The following is a 20,944-nucleotide window of genomic DNA, read 5'->3' as shown; positions in this document are numbered from 1 at the left end:
TTCATCCCTTTCAGTACCAGAAATTTAAATTTGTAAGTGTGCCAAGGGTTACCTGTTAAGGACTCGTTCATAACACCCCAATTCTCAAGAGATAGATGGTAAAGCAGACACTAACAGATTTGTTAATTTATTATAGAAGTCTAAATGCTTCCAACAAACTGAGAGTGCACTTCCCCCAGTATGAGGAACAAGATACATTCGTAGTTTGGAAACAGTACGTCATCAGAAGGTTGCTCAGTAACAAAGAATGAGAGCAAAGGAATTAGATGCTTTTGAGGGATATTTCTACAAAGATATAAAAAAGCGAATGGTCTCTCTCTGTTCCCCAATCCTCTTCACTTTTCTACTGGTCAGACTCTGTGCCTTTTAGGTTAAAGTGTTTCTATTTCTGACAAAAGTTCGCCTTTTCTAGACTCAAGCAGATAAAACCTCTCCTTTGTCTATAGGGATGTGCATACTGCAGATGATTCAGTGACAACTTTCTTTTGTTGCAGCTTTGTCACTAAGACACTGTCCATAATACAGCCATTTATCTTTGCACTTGTTTGTAAACTCAATGGTTATGTCTGCATAGGATTAAACTCCAGGATATTGTGTGCTGAGCCCTATGAGATATGCTCACAGAGGATGATTTTATCAACCTATGCGCATTGAAGTCATCTTGCCATGGCTCCTATGGAAATGGCAACACCAATACTTACTGGGCCACTAAGACACTAAAACATTTTCATTTTACACTGCAACAGGACTAGCAACCTTGATCTGTGATATGACTTCATAGTGAACGCTGCAGTCATTTCTCAAGGATATGTGATGTTATGGGTAGCCTTCTCTTCACTTTTGGTAGATGATTCACAGAAATATTTAAATGTGTTTCAGCAGTTAAACATGTCAGCACATGTCAAAACACTTAAATTATAATGAGAATCTATGACCTTACCACAAACATGATGTCAATATCAAAAGACCTCCTGAGTCTTTTGTAATGAGTGTCCTCCATGAATTGAGTCTCTTTGAAGTGACTTCTTACCAAGCTCTTAACTACTGCACATATTTCCTAATTGAAATATTCCTAGTATGAATTTTTATGGAAACAAAAAATTTTAAAGGCTAGATACTACTTGATCATTTTCATAGTGGGAAGAATTTTGTTTCTAATAAGAACTTAACGAAAAGATCTCTTTGTCTCTCTTAACAGATAACTAAATAGAGAATTTAATTTTTCTATCAACATGGTAAGAAAAATTATTTTTGAATACTGAATCAGTTCAGAGAAGAAAGTTGCATCATAAGTCTGGATATTTGGTACATAGTAGTAACTCAAGTAATAATAACATCATGTGTAAAGTTTTGATTATAAAATAATTTTTATGGTTTTTGACTTGAGATTACTTTTTGGACATTTACCCTTCAATGTCAAATTAATAAGTGGTTATTAAGCACTGTTTAAGGAAGTAAACACCATGCATTAATCAGGAGCACTGTAGTAGGCATCATGTTAAACTAATAAGAAGTGAGAGAGACAGCGCATTTCAAATTATTCCAGAATATACAATCTTCCACACTTGTTGATTTACAAATTTGAAAATTTAATTTGATTTGATTTTGTAGACCATACTTCAATTATGTTTGTCAATTTCTAAATTATTTACTCTTGAAAATAATAAAATAAATAATAAAAATATCTGGTCTTGTGGTCTCCTGTGGCTTGCCTAAAGATAATTTGTCAAATAAATTGCTGATCTTTTAAACAGTATTAAACAGAACTTCCAATTCCAAAACTATTGGGTTAACTGTTGGGTTTACAGTTTTGTCATATAGTCAGTGAATGTGTATTTATGCTGCACTCAATGCTGGGAGCAGTATAAGCAAAACAAAAGAGCTGCCATTTTGATTCTGTGTGATTCCTCCAAGGTTTGGGTTCTATCTTATATTAGTATGTGGACTTCCATATTTGGCTGGGTCCTACTACGAGAGCCCCTACTACTATTTTTAGGGATACAGTTTGCCTAGCATTTCTCCACCCAGCTCTTCCTTTGTGTCCTCTTACGACATGGGTGTCACACTAACTCTATTGACAGAACGCCTAAAATATATGGTGTTCTCTGCAGAAGCATAATTGATCTGGCATACAAATTGGGAAGAATTTTTCTGCAGAAATAGGATTCTATTTCATGAATAAATTATATAATTATAATCAGGAATACATTGTTTCATATATTAAAAAGATATTCAATAAAGCAAAATTGAGAGCTTTAAACATAGGCTTAAGCCAGTGAAGGAAGAGTTAAGTGTTTAAATAATGTTATTTGAGAATGCTGATGAATTGGAGAATTAATGAGTATATTAAGGTTAATAGAGGACATTTAAGACTTGTCCTTTATTTGAGAAGAGGACACTAATCATGATAATCACACTCAGCAGATATGAGGTGTTCTCCAGGTGTTCTGGCCACACTTACTTGCTTGACCCAAAAACATGACCAGCAGAATGGTCAAAGAGGATTTAAAAAAGAGATGGTGGCAAGAGTACAATTTCCCCCACAAGCTGGCATGACATCTGCATCAACCACATGCAGAGTTTCTGACACTTGTCCTGGATTTTGGCACTGGTCTAACTATGGCTACTTAGGTTGTTTTTCACACTGCTATAATACACATATGTGTGTTCAAGTTGTTGAGTTCAATTATAAGGGATGATTCTTTTGAAGACAGAGGTCATGCCTTATCCAGCTCAAAGCTCTGTGTGCTCAAAACTGAGTCTTCACATGGAAAGTATTCTTCAAAAATTTGTTGAATGTATGAATGAACAAAATGTTTTTCTAACTATACATAATGTAAATAATGCATCTTGTGAAGACAAATCTAATTCAACACCAAAAGTCCAGTTACAATACAACCATGGTTAGACTCGGGTGCTCACTAAAGCAAAGTCACTCACTAACATCCTGCTTTGTTTTGTTTTGTTTAAAGATTTTATTCATTTATTTGAGAGAGAGAAAGAGCAAAGCAGGGGAAGCAGCAGGCAGAGGGAGAAGCAGACTCTCCACTGAGCAGGATACAAGCCTGGATCCCAGGACCCTGGGATCATGACCTGAGCAAAAGCAGACACTCAATGGACTGAGCCACCCAGGGACCCTCACATCCTGTTTTTGAGTGTTCTTCCTCATGGTCAGTTTGCCTGCTATAGGCCACATAATAGGCCTTAATGGGCTTCACCTTGAAGAGCAAACAAATACAGAATAGCATTACACATCTCCTATGAAGTAAGCAAAGGTCTTAGAATATCTGCTATAGAAACTTGGCTATTTACAACTTAAGGAGGTACTGTGTTGTCATTTTTTATTTAAAACATGAAATATGGGAATGGCTGGGTGGCTCAGTGGTTGAACGCCTGCCTTTGGTCCAGGGCATGATCCTGGAGACCCGGGATCGAGTCTCACATCAGGTTCCCTGCATGGAGCCTGCTTCTCTCTCAGCCTGTTCCTCTGCCTCTCTCTCTCTCTCTCTCTCTCTCTCTCTCTCTCTGTCTCTGTCTCTCATGAGTAAATAAATAAAATCTTTAAAAAAAAACATGAAATATGAGTGCTAATATTTTGATAAATTACAAGCTTCTCCTATCCTTTCCTACTTCCATGCTCTCCTATTTTTCACTGATTCACATTTGCCAGTCATGTATGAGATCAAAGCTCAACATCACTGTGTGAAAAAATAATAATGAAGAAGAGAGGACAGAAGAAAGGAAGAAGGGGAACAGGAAATTTATCATTGCTTTGTAGCATGTTTTTTAGATTCTATGGTACATTTTATGCATTCTATAGAGGGGTCATGTAGGCCATCTCATGAAATTTAACAGCCCCCTCCTTCAAAGTAAATCAACCAGAAAATACCTATAACATCCTCTTGGGAAATAGTTTTAAACTCTTCTGTTGTTAACTGAATTGTGTTCCCTAAATATTCATGTGTTGAAGTCCTAACCTCCTGGGCCTCAGAATGGGACCTTATTTGGAAATAGGGTCATTACAGATGTAATTAGTTAAAATAAGGTCATACTGGAGCAGGGTACGTCCCTAATACAATATGACTGATGTCCTTATAAAAAGGGAAAATCTGATGGGATTCACCTGCAGCAGAAATAGATTGGAATGTCCAGAATGCATTTGCTCAAATGTCTGGTTCTTTCCACTCGGAGGCTCCAGCAGAACAGTCAGACCTCTTCCATAGTGGTTAAGGGCTCCAACAGCAAGTTTCCAAGAGCAGGGAAGTGGAAGCTGATATGTTTTTTAAAGGCCTGGGCTCAAAAACTGGCATAGTACCACATCTTTAATATTTCATCAGTCAGAGCAAGCACATAACCTGCCCAGAACTCAAAGGGAGACAATGCTTTGACGAGAGAAGTGTCTAAGAATCTTCAGCCTAACTTAATATACTACATGCCTCTTATCAGATATCATTTCCAGGGATACCTGGGTGGCTCAGTCAGTTAAGCATCTGCCTTTAGCTCAGGTCACAATCCTAGGGTCCTGAGATTGAGCCCTGCATAGGGCTCCTTGCTCACCAGAGCATCTGTTTCTTTCCCCCGCTGCCCCTTCCCAACTCGTGCTTGCTCGTTCTCTCTCAAATATATAAAAGTCTTTTTAAAAATCATTTCCATATGTACTTTGAAAGATCATTGCATTAATTACAATTAACTAATCATTTTGATTTTTCAAAAATTTTTTTTTCAGGCAAGGATTCATTACTTAAGAAATTCAACATGTTTCAGGGCCCTTGCCTTGTCCCCTTCAGTGAGCATTTTTGTGTCCCTTTATATCCAATGTGTGCATTTATTTTTTTATAATTATATTCATAAATGAATTCATAATGCCTCAAAAATCCTTAAAGCACCTTGTCTTCTACATCTTTTATAATTTCTCTCAGAGAGAAAAAAAAAAGGGAAAACTTGGATACAGAAATGGACACAGGAAGGAGGCCATGCTAAAATCAAGGCAGAGATTGAGGTGATGCTTCTACAGGCCAAGGAATGTCAAAGATTGCCACAAACCATCAGAAGGTAGGTAAGAGTCATAGAACAGATTCTCTCTCACAGCCCTCACAAGGAATCAAGCCTGCCAATACCTCAGTCTTAGCCTTGCAGCCTCCAGAACTGTGAGATAATACATTTCTGTTGTTTAAGCCACCCAGTTTGTGATACTTTGTTATAGCAGCCCTAGCAAACATCCTCTTTGAAGTCATTGATTAGAAATAATAGTATCTGTCTTGTCAAGACAGGCCATTACCACACTCCCACCCCCACTGATACCATACTCTATAGGACAGTAGAACCTTGAGTTCTACTTTGGCTGAAGCTTGAAAAATCACTTAACTTTGAAACCAACACTGTATCTTGCTCTCTTGTGGTTACACAAAGCAGAAGCAGGAGTAGCAGTAGAGCACAGGTGCTCCTCATAGAGCTTTCCTATTGTTTACCCTAAGCAATGGTGAGGCAAGAGAGCTGTTGACTGATACATTACATAGATTAATGTAAGAGATATTAATGAGTTCAAGGGCAGGAATGAATCGTTTTCCTTATTTCTATTCCCCATAGCCTCTAGCTCAATGCTGAGCACAGAACTATTATTTAGTACTTAATCTTTGATAAATGATACCATCAACTCTCCTCAACAGTTTATTTTTATTTTGAAACCTTATGAATAAAAAATATAAGTAAAACAACTTGTTTTCACTGCATGTAGATATCAATAAGTACAAAAAAGAGTGAATTTGTTTTGTTTTGGAGAGATTTTCAGTAGGGTGGTCTCAAAGACAGACAAGCTAGTCTCTGTCGCCATCTAGGGAAAATAGAGGATAATAACATAAAGAGCTGAAATTTAAACTTCCTTCTGAAAGAATAATTAAAACTATACTTGAAGATTTTGTTTTTCAGCCCTCTGATAGGCCAAACATGTCAGATGGATTTATAATTATGCTATGATAGACTCAGAATGAATCATTTATTGGCTGCCTCCTCATTTGTGACAATTCAAGTGTTATGCTTTTAGGAACTGCTTTTTTTTCTTGCAGATTTTTTCTTCCCCAGTGGTTTCATGTTAGTATTTTTTTCTATTCCAATACTTGTCTAAAATAATCATAATCTACTCATATTTATAAGTAAACAACACAAATCAAACTATTTTATACCTTAAAGACTTATATGAATCTTTAAATTCAAGGATATGGACATAATCTGCACATGTTAACCTTTTCAAAATCAGTTTTATATATCAAGGTAAATTATAGTAAGACAAGCATAAGGGTTTCACTTATTTGTACAATGAAGTGAAAGTAGTTACTCCTACACATCAATTATTAGTAGACAATTATTGTTGACAAAATGTTCTATCTCTATTGCCTCACATGCTTGTCACATCCCAAAATGTTATACTCTAAGGCCTTACATTGCTTCTTCATTATAGAATTCAACCCCTTGGGGAATATACAATGGTTTGCCTAGGATATCAAGATAAATAAACAAGGTGATTCTTCCTGGATATTGATTTTACAGAATAATAAATAAATATTATTTTATGTTAAAAAACAAAAAAAAAACTATACTTGAAGAAATGCTGGAATATAGAGTTCACACGTAGAGCTGCTTCCTGCATCTATGTTGGGTAGGCTAGTGTATACTTTCACTCTTTGTTACTTTGTGCCAGTTTGCAGGAATATGCACCTCTGTGATTAACTCTTTCTTCATTTAACAAATCTCTATATAGACTATTATATTCCAAGCACTGTAAGGATAATCAAAAGTGGTATAGAACACCTTACTCACAAAATAGTCCATCATGTGATATAAGGGAGTCTGACCTAAATTTCTGTTTCAAGTAATCCATTTTGCCCTTGCTATGCTATCCAAAATTCTAAAAATCCCACCTATTTGTGGTTACTCTGTTCACTCATAGTCCTCCCTCTCCCTCCATTCAGATCCATTATTGCTTGCTTTCATCACCCTGGGCTTCCTAACCACTTGGCTTTGCCCCCGTGTTCCTGGTTCAGGCTGAAAGCTACCTTTTGCTTGATAATTTTTTGGCCTCAGTTTTTTTTTACTTTGCTCCTCAGAAATTTTTCTTTTTTCCTTAAGATTTTAGTTGCTGATTTAGAGAGAGAGAAAAAGAGAAAAGGAGTGCATAAGTAGGGTGAGGGGCAGAGGGAGAAGGAGAGAGAGAATCTTAAGCAGACTCCATGCTGAGCAGGGAGCTCAATCTCACAACCCTGAGATCATGACCTCAGCCAAAATCAAGAATCAGATACTTAACTGACTGAGCCACCCAGGTACCCCTCAGAGATTTTACTTAAACATGATTTTTTTTATTAATTCTAGCTTCTATGCCAGCCTTAGAGAATCTTACTGAACCAAAACTTATACTGGGAAGCAAAAATGGCACCCATTGAAAGCCTTGGGCCTTGAGGGCATTATCTACATTACATAGATTAATGTCTTCTTTACTCTTGGTTTAGGAAATGCAGTACAAACCAATGTGCACCCAGCTGTTAGCAGTGACCCCTATACCTGCCTGAAGTATGTACTTTGCTGGAGTCCCACTTCAAGAAAGGTGCCAGACAGCTATCAGGTAGGTGTGCTCCCTGCCACCAAAAAAGAAAACTCACTACTACTTGGAGCAGATCAGTATGGATTTTGGTGGGCAGTTTACTTCAAAGGACCCCAGATCTTCCCTGAATCCATGTAGAAGCCTTAATAGGCCCTGAATATATTCCTGAAGAATTGTAAAATTGCCAGGTGCCAAGCAACCATTCCTTTTGTTATGGGCTGAATTATGCCTTCCCAAACTGTTAGGCTGATGTCCTAACCTCCAGTACCTCAGAATGGGACCATATTTGGAGATAGGTTTTTTAAAAAAATATTTTATTTATTTATTTATGAGAGACACACACAGAGAGGCAGAGACACAGGCAGAGAGAGAAGCAGGCTTCCTGCAGGGAGCCCAATGCAGGACTAGATCCCGAGACTGGGATCACACCCTGAGCTGAAGGCAGATGCTCAATCACTGAGCCACCCAGGTGTCCCATGGAGATAGGATTTTTAAAGAGATAATCAAATTAAAGTGAGTTCATTAAGGTGAGCTCTGATCCAGTATAACTACTGTCCTTATAAAGAGAAGTTTGGACACACAGAGAGACACTGGACATGTGCATTCAGAGAGTCAACCACATGAACATACACAAGGGAAAGGAAAGCCATCTGCAAACCAAGGAAAAAGGCCTCAGGGGAGGCCTCCTCAGGGTATAAACCAATTCTACCAACACCTTAATCTTGGACTTGCAATCTCTGGCACTGGGAAAGAGTAAATTTCTGTTGGTTAAGCCACCAGGTCTTGTGATATTTTGTTATGGAAGCATACCAAATTAATTCATTCTCCTATGCAATAACCCCAATCTTGGTTCACTGCTCTCTCCTCTCCAGAAAATTTGGCTCCATAGAGCCTTCAACTTGAGTAACTGCTCTACTCTTAGAAGATGAGGTTATCTTTCCCTTGATCTTAACCCTTCTTTGGGGAGGCATAAAGATTTTTCAGGCAGACTTAGGTCCAGTCAGGAATAAATGATTGCTTTCTTTAGGAAAGATCAGTAAAGTATCAAAGAAATCCCCTCAGCCCCAAATATTTGTCACATCATAATTTAACCATGCACACAGGTCCTCCTGAGATCACAGAAAGAGGCTAACCAGTCCTCCCAGTGCCCTTTATTAACACATCTTTCTTGTTGCTCCAGGAACTTTTAGAATAAGTCAAAATAAGACATTTATTAAGCACCTGTAAGGACACATTACGACCTCAGCTGAGAGCTCATGTTACCCTTCTCTCAATTTTCTCAAATTATGTTCAACTATGATGTTCTAACTCCCTGAATCAAGATATACTGTAAAGTGAACACCAGATGATGTTATATTTCAGGACTCAAACTTGTCTCACTCATTTTCATTGTCAGACCTTTGGTTTATTTCAGACTTGTTTCAAATTCCTTCTCCCCAATATCACCAAAGTGATTTTTTTAAATTAAAGGCATATTCTCTATTTTTAATTTATTTTTATTTTTTAAAGGTTTTTTATTTATTCATGAGAGACACACACAGAGAGAGAGAGAGAGAGAGAGAGAGAGAGGCAGAGACATAGACAGAGGGAGAAGCAAGCTCTCTGTGGGGAGCCTGATGTGGGACTCAATCCCAGGACCCCGAGATCGAGACCTTAGCCAAAGGCAGATGTTCAACCACTGAGCCACCCAGGAGCCCTAAAGACATATTCTTATTGCTTTTCTCCCAGTAAAAAAAAAAAATCTTTCTGCAGTACCTAAAACATGGACTATGAAGCTCCTAAATTAGCATGGACTACCTCTTGTGACAATTCCAATTTTATCCCCTGCAACTCCTTTTGCATTTAATGATCAAATCACACCAATCTACTTACCTTTTCATGAAGGCAAAATGATATTGTACAAGTCCAAGTTCAAATATATGTCATTCTCCTTGCCTGGAAGGCCTTTCTCTCACATATGCATCTGGCCACCCATAATAAGCATCCAAATTCAGCTCTAGTATCAACTCTTCCAGGAAGTCCTTTGTAACCCATTCCCAGACCACAGCAAAGGTTACTCACTCACTCCTATGCCTCACAAATTACTCTATCCTTATATTCCATTTCCCTAATTAGACTGAGGAGATGCTAAGAGAAGGACTTATTCCTTTATCATCTTCTGATCATCAGCACCTAACACAGTAATTAAAAATTGGTGTTAATTACATGATTTATTCAAGATCAAAACAGAGCAGGAGAAAAGCATGCTCTATAGGTGTTTGCTTGTTTGCTTGCTTGTTTTTGAGGGGGAGGGTAGTTAGGTATGGGAGTAGTAAAAATATTGTTTTTGCAATACCTGGATCATGTAGGTAGCAGGAGCTTCTCAGTCCATACTCTCGCATCCAAGTGTTGGCGAGGTTGCAGAGAAGTTGGAACCCTTGTACACTATTGGTGAGAATGTAAAATGGTGCAGCCATTAAGGAAAATATTATGAAGATTCCTCAAAAATTAAAATAGAACTATGATATGATCCAGCAATCCCACTGCTGGGTATAGATCTAAAAGAATTTAAAGCAGGATCTCAAAGCAATATCTGTATACTCATGTTTCACACAGCATTATTCACAACAGCCAGGAGAAGGAAACAACCCAAATATTCATCAACTGAAAGTATAAAGGACAGTGGTATATACATACAAGGGAATATTATGCAGCATTAAAAGAAAAGGAATTCCTGTCACATGCCACAACATTAATGAACCTCAAGGATATTATGCTAAGTGAAATAAGCCAGTCACAAAAAGACAAATACTGTATGATTTTCATTTATATGAAGAAGGCAAAATCATAAAAATAGAACATAGTTGGTTGCTAAGGGGTGGTGGTGGTAAGGGGGATTAGTGTATAATCAGTACAGAGTTCCAGTTTTGCAAAATGAAAAAGTTCCAGGGACCTAGTGCATGATAATGTGAATATACATAACACAACTGAACAATACCTTAAAATGGTCAAGATGATAAATTTAACCAATTTTTCCATGATTAAAAATAAAAAGATGATCTATATCAATCCTCTCCACCTAGAGACAAGAAAAAAAAAGAGGCTGAATATGAGGCAAAACAGCAGCATAAAATCAGTTAAAAGATTGAATGTTCTCCTGAGATCAAGATCAAGGTAAGAATGTCGACTACCATCACTTCCATATAACATTGTATTGGGTGTCCTGGGCAGTGTAACGAGGCAAGAAAAATAAATAAAAGACCTTATTAATTTGAAGAAGGAAACTGCCTTTATTCAGAGATTGTGTATGTAAACAACTACAAAAAAAAATCCAAGGAATCCACAAACTAACCAATAAAATACTATGAGAATTTACCTAAGCAATCAGAATGTGTCAGATTACACAAACTAGTTGCATTTCTATTTACTAATAATTAACAGTTGGAAAATACATTTTAAACATAATCTGTAATAGATTAAAAATAAAAATAACAGAAAATTAATAGAAGATGTATAAGACTTTTACACTGAAAGCTACAAAGCACTGAGAAACAGATTAAGGAAGACCTATTACAGAGATACTTTTGTCATGAATTAAAAGAGTCAATACTCAGTTACCAGTTCTACCCAAATTGATTTATGGATTAATGCCATTCTATTCAAGATTTAGGCAGAGATTTTAGAGAAATTGTCAAGATGATTCTAAAACTGATATGGAAGTGAAAAGACCTAGAATAGCTCAAATTTTTAAAAGAATAAAGTTGGAAGATTATACTAGCTTCTTATTAAATCTATAATAATCAAGTCACTTGGTATTGACATAAAGTAAGACAAATCAATGGAACAGGACAGAGGTCTACAGAAAGAAACCCACGTATACATGATCAATGGATTTTCAACAAAGTTGCTGAGATAATTCAATGGAGGAAAGAATAGTTTTTCCACAAATAATGCTCCACATCTCACACCATATACAACAATGGATTTGAAATAGATCATAGACCTAAAGATAAACATTCAGTCTATAAAACTGCCCAAGAGACACAGAATATCATTTTTACCATGGAGAAGGAAAAGGTTTATTAGATAGAATCCAAAAATATCACCATCTAAAAGAAACATTCAAACTCTTCTTTGATTATGTTTGATGTTAGCTGAAGTCTTCCACAGATGTCCTTTATTATGTTTTGAAAGTACCCTATTATTGTTGTTGTTAGGTGCTATTTTTAAGTTTTTTCCAGGCTTTATATAGGTACAATTGACAAGTAAAATGTATGTATTTATGGTGTACAATGTAATGTTTTGAAATGCATATATATTGTGAAATGATTACCACAATCATGCTAATTAACATATCCATCACCTCATTTAGTTATCACTTTTTGGGTACCTATGCAGAGTGAACATTTAAGATCAACTCTCTTAGCCAATTTCAAGTATAAAATATGGTATTATTAACTGTTCTCACCATACTGTACATTAGATCTCTAGAACTTACTCTAGAGATAACTGAGCATTTATCTGAATATCTGAAACTGCGTAACTGGAACTTTGTACCATTTGGCCAACATTTCCTTATCTCCTCTAACCTGGAGCCCCTGCTTGGCACTATTCCATTCTATGATTCCATGAATTCAACCTTTTTAGATTCCACATATAAGTGAGACAATCTAGTATTTGACTTTCTGTGCCTGGCTTATTTCACTTTCACTTAGTATAATGTCCTTGAGATTCCCCCTAATTGTAGCACGTGACAAGGTTTCTTTTTCTTTTAAAGCTGAATAATGTTCAATTGTATGAATATACCATGATTTCTTTATCTATTCATCTGCTGATAGACACTTAGGTGGATTGCGTATCTTTACTATTTTCAATAATGCTATAAATAACATGGGAGTGGAGATATCTCTTTGAGATACTGACTTTATTTCCTTTGGATATATATCCAGGAGTGGGATTGCTGGATCATATGGTAGTACTAGTTTTAGCTTTTTGAGGAACCTCCATACTATTTTCCATAATGGCTGTACTAATTTGCATTCCCACTAACAGTGCCTAGCATTCTTTTTCTGCACATCCTCACCAATACTTATCTTTTATCTTTTTTTATAATAGCCATTCTAACAGATAAAGGTGATAGCTTAATGTAGGTTTCTAAAAGTTTTTATTTAGGGGTGCCTGGATGACTCAGCTGGTTAAGCATCTGCCTTCAGCTCAGGTCATGATCCCAGGGTCCTGGGATTGAGACCCACACAGGGCTCGCTGCTCAGTGGGGAGTCTGCTTCTCCCTCTTCCTCTGCTTTCCTCCCCTGCTTGGGCTTGTGCATGCTCATGCACTCTCTCTTTATGTCAAATAAATAAATAAAATCTTTGTTAAAAATAAAGTAAAAGTTTTTATTTAAATTCCAGTTATTTAACATATGTTGTAATATTAGTTTCAGTTGTACAATTTAGTGATCCAACACTTCCATACAATAGCTGGTGCTCATCACTACAAGTGCATTCCTTAATCCCCATCACTTATTTAACTTACCCCTACCACTTGCCTCCCCTCTGGTAGCCATCAGTTTGTTCTCTATAATTACGATATACATTTGTGAACATTTTGTCATATACCTGTTGGCTATTTGTATGTCTTCCTTGGAAAAAAATGTGTATTCGGGTCCTTTGCCCATTTTTAAATTGGGTATTTGTTTTCTGAGTTGTTGTAGTCCCTAGTATATTTTGAATATTAACTCCTTGTTATATGTATGGTTTGCAAATATTTTCTCCCATTCCATAGGTTGACTCTTCACTCTCTTGATCGTTCTTTACTGTGCAGAAACTTTTAGTTTGATGCAATCCTATTTTTCCATTTTGCTTTTGTTGCCGGTGCTTTCGGAGTCATAATCAAAAATCATCGTTAAGACCAATCTTATAAAGCTTTCTCCCTATGCTTCCTACAAATAGTTTTACCATTTCAAGTCTTTTATTTAAGTCCTTAATCCCTTTTTGAGGTGATTTAAGTATACAGTCTGAGGTACGAGTCCAATTTTATTCTTCTGCATATGGAGATCCAATTTTCTGAACACCATTTATTGAAGAGACTATCCTTTCCCCATTGTATAATCTTGGCACCTTTTTAAAGATCAATTAACTCTAAGTGCATGAATTTCTGGTTTCTCTATTCTGTTCCCAGTGAGCTATAGGTCTGCTTTTATGCCAGTACTATGCTATTTTAATTGCTACAGCTTTGTAGTATATTTTGAATTTAGGAAATGTGATGCTTCCAGCTTTGTTCTTTCTCAGGATTGGTTTGGCTATTTAAGATCTTTGTGGTTCCATGGAAATTATAGGATTTTTTTTTCTATTTTTGTGAAAATGCCATTGGAATTTTAATAGGGATTTCATTGAATCTGTAGATTGCTTTGGGTGGTATGGACATTTTAACAATATTAATTCTTCCAATCCATGAGTGTGGGTATCTTTCCATTTATTTGCATCTTTTTCAATTTCTCTAATCAATTTCTTTAATTTTTAGTGTACATATATTTCACCTCCTTGGTTAAATTTGTTACTAAGTATTTTATTATTTTTAATGCTATTATAAATGGGATTGTTTTCTTAATATCTCTTTCTGATTAGTTTATTGTTATGTATAGAAATGCAACAGATTATTGTACATTGATTTTATATCTTGCAACTTTACTGAATGTGTTTATTAGTTCTGTTTTTTGGTGGAGTCTTAAGGGTTTTCTATATATAAGAAGATGTCATCTGCAAGCACAGACAATTTTCATTCTTCCTTTCCAGATGCCTTTTTCTTATCTAATTGGTCTTACTATGACCTACAGTACTATACTGAATAGAAATGGCAGGAGTGGGCACCTTTGTCTTGTTCCTGGTCAGAGAGGAAAAGCTTTTAGCTTTTCACTATTGAATATGAAGTTAGCTGTGATTTGTCACATATGGCCTTTATTGTATTGAAGTACATTTTTTATAATTTGTTGAGATTTTTATCATGAACAGTGTTGAATTTTATCACATATTTTTTTTCTGCATCTATTCTGATAATCAGCAGGGCTGCAGCTGCCTGCCTGACACTGGGGTAGACATGGAAGGGAGGTCCAAAGGGCAGGCATCCTGCCTGGGGCCTCAGGGCTTGACCTAGCATAGGACTCTTGTTCTGGGGGAGTGAGCTTGGAGCCTGAGAACACAAGTGCCACCCTGGGTGCCCAGGTTCACTGATGTGGGCCCTGTGCTGGTGTTCACAGTAAAGTTGGATACTGCTTCACCCTTCCTCTTCCTAGGGTATATTGATGCATTTCACTGCTCAGGCTTGAGGAAAGGATAACATGGGTAACATAAACGTGTTGTTCTTACCTTCTTCAATGTGTCTTTTCTTATTTCTGTGCTGGGTTTCAGTAGAGATTTGGAAGTATTTACGAATCCATAATCTCTCACCTAAAATCCTTAGCTCTTGTAAAGATATTTTCATTTGTGGACAGCTATTCAAACTTATGTTTCTGTGAGAGTACAAACTCTGAAAACTACTATTCCACCATTTTGCTGATGTCTCCGTGGAAGTATCCTTTATTGCTAGTTTGCTGGGAATATTTTATTGTATCATAAATAGGGTTTGAATTTTTCCATGGAGGTTCAGAATATCTCTTCTTTTCGGTGTGTTGTGAGGTGTCTCTAAAGCAGGACTGTGGTTTGGTGCTATATGCATAGTGGGGGAGTCAGATCAGCAAGCTTCCTCAGTCTTAGTCACTACTTCCGTCTAAATCTGTGTGAGGAAGCCCTAAAATACAGTTCTCTTCTAGGCACGATGAGGCCTGCCTGAATTATTTACTTTCTGCCTCATAAGCTATGGCCTACAGAAATTGAACAAGTAAGTTGGGAATGGTATTGGATAAAGGAATTCAAAGGGAAATGGGACTCTGGGGCCTCTTTTGCTTCAACCATTTGTATTATGGCTGCAGTGAATCTTGTCTAAATGGGTGGGGGAGGCAAGAATATTGCTGTAGTCAAACGAGAGGAAACAGTGAGAAGTGGAAGTAAATACAAGAAAGGAAGAGAATGCAAGAAGCAAACAATACTGTAGAAGAGAAAAAAATCTAAAATCTGTAGGTACCTACTATATATAAGGTACTATATAAGTTGCTTTACATAAAAAATCTCTACTCCTCCTACCAACCCTGATAAAGAAATATTATCATCGCTCTTTTATAAATAAGCTGAATCTCCAAAAACTTGCCTTAGGTGGCAAAATGGAAGTGGCAAAGTGGGAAGTATTTGTAGCACCAAAGCCTAAGCCTTTCCTGTGCACCAAGCTGTCCTTTAGTTAAAGAAGTGAATTATCCCAGGACTTTGAAGGTTATATCCCTATGGGAGGAGAGTAAATAGAAGACCTCAAAGGCTACATTCTATTTGTAATAAGCCAAACAGTGAGGAGGGGATTTCTGGTTTTCTGGTTGTTGGGTTTGTTTGTTTTTTTTAATCTTGGCAATAGTTCAAATTTATAATCTTTTCTGAGAATGAGAACATATTCAATGTGATGTAAATAATTTAGTAATAGCAATGATTACAATCTGTTACTAAAAAACAAGGCAATAATCGGAGTTGCACAGTGATGAAAATGACAGCATGTTTTCTCCAAACCACCATGCACTATTCACCATTAGTCTCTCACTTGGAAAACAGAAAATTGTGAACAGAGCTTATAAAAATAACTCAAATAAATAGAGCACTCATTGGATTTCTGAAGGATCAAGATGTTTATAAAGTGATCCTATCTTCTTAAAATGGTTCTACCTTGAAATAAGTGTTCTTTAAGCAAATTGGCCTTTTGTGTCCCATGAAGAATATTTACTTTCATCTTATCTTTGAGCTATGTCACAATTCGTGCGACATGAGCAATGGAAGAGTTACTTAAGCTCTCTTTCTTCCATGTTCGGTGGGCTCCACATTAAGTATAACTTCATGTTGTACATAATATGAAATCTTCTTTCAATCTACAGGAAAATCTGCCAACATTATTCATTCCTCTTAACTTTATTTAAATTAGCCAGTTTGACTGATTTTATAACACAAGCAGAAGTAGAGCAAAGTTCCACTTCCCAAAGACAGGGTAGACAGGAACATATTTATTTCTTGTTTGAATAACACTGCAATTAGAACAGACAAGCTACTGACTATAATTGGATCTATGGGACATTATCCCTGGAGTTTCAGGATTTTGATACTGCACAAATAGATTTCTAACTTTAATTTGCTGTATGAATTGGAAACTTCTCATGAGCAACAAAAAAACCTAAATTGCCTTATAGTGCCAATAGCTGATCCTTTGGAGGATGTTTCTGGAGCCAGATGCCATGGCAACTCTGGCTATATGAAAGAAATTTCTCTATATGTCTACTACTGTGAAAATATCTGTCATCTTCTTCCAGGGTTTGAGATGGAAAGTGTGGATCTATGTTGAAATGTTCAAGGCTTTCAGTTAATTAATCTGCGACTGCAGAAATTTAGAACTGGTTTATTTCTCACTGAATCTCCAAAATTATTTTGGACAGAACTGTAGGAGTGACAGAAGAAATGATGAGCTTGGAAAGCAGAACAATTCCTAAGGAAGAAGACTGTTACCAAACTAGGGGAAGAAAATCATTCCAATGGTTCAGGTAAATGGGTGACTTATCCATAGATCAGTTACAAATGCAGTTTCAGGAAGAGAAAGAATGCATAAGATTATTTCTTTCCTCAATCTCTCATGATGTTTATGAAATAAGCCTTCCCCTCACCAACATTGCCAAAAAAAAAAAAAACTTGAATAAAAAATAACAGCTTGAAGATTTATCTGTTGGCTTCCTGCTTGAAATTTTCCTAATTAATGACAAATTCCTTCAAACATATATTACTAATACTATCACCAAGCTAGAGAAGCAATTAACTACATACACTACAAGTCTATAGCATAGACTACAAGTTCATATGAAGAAAAAAATACCAGAATATATGAAGGGAGAGGATCTTATGTTTTATATATAATATGTGATATTAGTCCATCTATGCATATATACAAATGAATATGACATAATAAAATGTTCCAGGCAAATTTGACATATGTAACACGTTTTTTCCTCCTGGGATTTTCCCACTACCCCAAAGTTGAGGTCATCGTATTTGTGCTGTGCTTGCTGATGTACCTGATCACCCTGCTGGGTAATATAATTCTGATCTCCATCACCATCCTGGATTCCCACCTACACAAACCCATGTACTTCTTCCTCAGCAACCTCTCCTTTTTAGACATCTGCTACACCTCTTCTGCTTTCACTCCAATGCTGGCAAACTTTGTTTCAGGGGAAAACACCATCTCATTCTTAGGGTGTGCTGCTCAGATGTACTTTTCTCTTGCCATGGGTTCCACTGAGTGTGTGCTCCTGTCCATGATGGCGTATGACCGGTATGTGGCCATATGCAACCCATTGAGGTACCCCATCATCATGAACAAGAGGGTTTGTGTGCAGATTGCAGCTGGCTCCTGGGTGACAGGCTGCCTCACCACCCTGGTGGAAACAGTATATGTGCTGCAGCTCTCTCTGTGTGGTAATAATACAATCAATCATTTTGCTTGTGAAATTCTGGCTGTCTTGAAACTGGTTTGTGTGGACACCTCCAAGGTGGAATTAATCATGCTGGTGATCACCATATTTCTCCTCCCTATGCCAATGCTTCTAATTTGTATATCTTATGTGTTCATTCTCTCCAACATCCTAAGAATCAGCTCTGTGGATGGTCGAAGCAAAGCCTTTTCAACATGTGCAGCCCACCTGACTGTGGTGGTTTTGTTCTATGGGACAGCTCTCTCCATGTACCTGAAGCCCTCAGCTGTAGATTCACAGGAAATAGATAAATTTATAGCTTTGGTATGTGGTGGATTAACCCCTATGTTGAATCCTATCATCTATAGTCTACGGAACAAAGAGGTGAAAGCAGCTGTGAAAAAATTGCTGATTAGAAATCCTTTTGGTACTGTGTTAATTTCTGCCCTCAATAATATTGGAGCAAGCACACTCATCTGAATAATCTCAAACATTATCCAGAAAGCTGCAAAATAGTTGGTATAAAACAATCCCTGGAAAATACTCAATTTTGATAGTCCAACATTAAGTTCAATATCTTGATTTATCTTGTAAATAAATAAAACTCCTGAAATTAATGAATTATTCAGGTAGAATGAATTATTTCCAGAAAAGTATTTAACACTTATTGAATATTAATATAACTTTAAAAAATACACAATTTCTTATTGTTTCCTATTGACTTGCTACATATCTAAGAGTCAACTCTAGCATCACCCTGGCAATAACTAATACACCAAGAGTGTAAAATTTTAAACTTAGTAAATTTTTTTAAGCCTAGAAAATTTTGAAATAATTACTCCTTATATGATTTGCAATTATATCTGAATATATAAATAAATAGGTATTTTTACATAAGTGTCAATATAATCCAAGGTATAATATGCCGTAATTCATAAACCAAGACACTATCAATTTTAGAACTTTTCCTAGTTTCTAAATGCTAAAATACGGAAAATATGGTTTTAGATTTGATGAACTATGGCATGAGTGATTTTGTTTATTCGGGATGTGTATGTGGGGGATGTATAAATATCTATTTTTGTTCAAAGATACCATAATAAGGAATTGTAATCTTGCATATGAAATTGAGTAAAGAAATATCTTTTGGGACATCTTGAAATATCTATGGTAATAAGGTCAGAATACTCTCATTAAACTTTGAATGTCTTATCAACACATACACATACCATGTTACTATTTAAAGCATGCTAAATTGACCCTTTCAGGCTGAGAAAGAAAAGATTCCTACCCTGTAGAGATTACATTGCAAAAGAAATGATTTATGAATGTATACACATATTGCAGGAAAACATTCATGGATATGTTAAATATATGTGAACAAAATCGCATAAATATAATTTTATTAATATTGCATATTGATGAGCTTCTCTTTGTCTTTTCCACCTTCACTGGAGCTGGGGAATAATGAAGCCAACCTGTACACATAACTTCCTTTCCTCTATCAGTGAGGTATTTTTGGACATGCATGGCTATGACTTTATTACATGGAACAAGTGACTCTTGCTAGCATAGATGTAAATCTCCCTGAGTTTTAGATTTAAAGAAGGTGGAACAATTATAGGTACTTATTGCAGAAGGCCCCACTCTGAACAAGTCAGAGTTTGCAAGGAATTATTCAGTTTAGGTCATGTGAATGGGTTGATGAGAGAAAGTTGAGGAAAAATATTCAGAGCAGCAACTGTGCTAGTGTCCTTAATCCAAGTACCCTTAGTATATATGAGTCTACGTAACTTCTTTCTCAGATAACAGATGTCTAGTTCTATTAATTCAGAAAATCTTCAAAGGTAGCAACTGGGAATTTGTATCATAAATAAAAGGAACATAGTTATTCCGATTTTCATCCTTACTTAAGCATTTCACTACCAGACAATGACTACTGTGTGATGCTGTTATTTGGTAGAAGAGGAGGAAGGAATGTTAACCCTATTACCTACCCAATCTCTATAATCATTTACAATGAAAACTGATTTCAAGTATTCATGAACATTGAGCCTATACATATTCATCTTCTTCATTTATATGGGTGAAAAGAAAAATCTATAAATAAGGTATTGAAATTAAAGTCCTATGCCTCATTAGTTCCAGGAGTATATATCTTCTTCAGTAACTTTTGTCTGACGCTCTTTCTGAGGATGTGGATGAGCTAATTACTGCCTGTGAAGTAAGCCAACCAGCTGTCTATATGCAATACAATACCCAATAAAATTGCCTTATCCCACCTGCTTGGATCACCATAGGCCTAGGGAGGTTCCTCAGAGGTCAGGACCTTTTCCAAGAGTCATCTTATCTAAACAACTAGATCCAAGATTGAGTAAACTTCTGCATGGTTCAGTATGTTTTGTTTGTTGCCTTTCAAAACTGGAACTATATATGTTTTTTTGTTTGTTTGTTTTGTTTTTGTTTTTTTTTCAGATACCTATTTTTACTTTATTTTTTTTAAATAATAAATTTATTTTTTATTGGTGTTCAATTTGCCAACATACAGACAACACCCAGTGCTCATCCCGTCAAGTGCTATATATGTAATCTTGAATTGTATTTTAATTACTTCTTCATTACTCCATATTCCATGATGAGCAGTCTCCACTGCTACAACATTCTTCGTCAAGAGGGAAAGAGTTCATTAGAATGAAGCTTACAAATTGCATCATATTCCCGTCCTGCTTTTCTGAGGTAACATGCAGTTCACACTTTGCAGTATTCATATTCAGTGTTCTTGGATGTTTCA

At 36.3% G+C, this 20,944-nt stretch overlaps 1 protein-coding gene across 1 annotated transcript; it reads left to right on the top strand.

The window, feature by feature from the left end:
* Positions 1-17,649: 17,649 nt before the first annotated feature.
* LOC129494555 (olfactory receptor 13F1-like) lies at positions 17,650-18,633 on the top strand. The gene has a single exon (XM_055301486.1). The coding sequence runs from the start codon at positions 17,650-17,652 to the stop codon at positions 18,631-18,633; it is 984 nt and encodes a 327-aa protein (XP_055157461.1).
* The last annotated feature ends 2,311 nt before the right edge of the window (positions 18,634-20,944 follow it).

This window comes from Nyctereutes procyonoides, unplaced genomic scaffold (assembly GCF_905146905.1).
Source record: "Nyctereutes procyonoides isolate TBG_1078 unplaced genomic scaffold, NYPRO_anot_genome, whole genome shotgun sequence".
Taxonomy (NCBI): Eukaryota; Metazoa; Chordata; class Mammalia; order Carnivora; family Canidae; genus Nyctereutes; species Nyctereutes procyonoides.
Note: the sequence above shows the minus strand (reverse complement) of the source record. Positions and strands in the feature narration are given on the sequence as shown.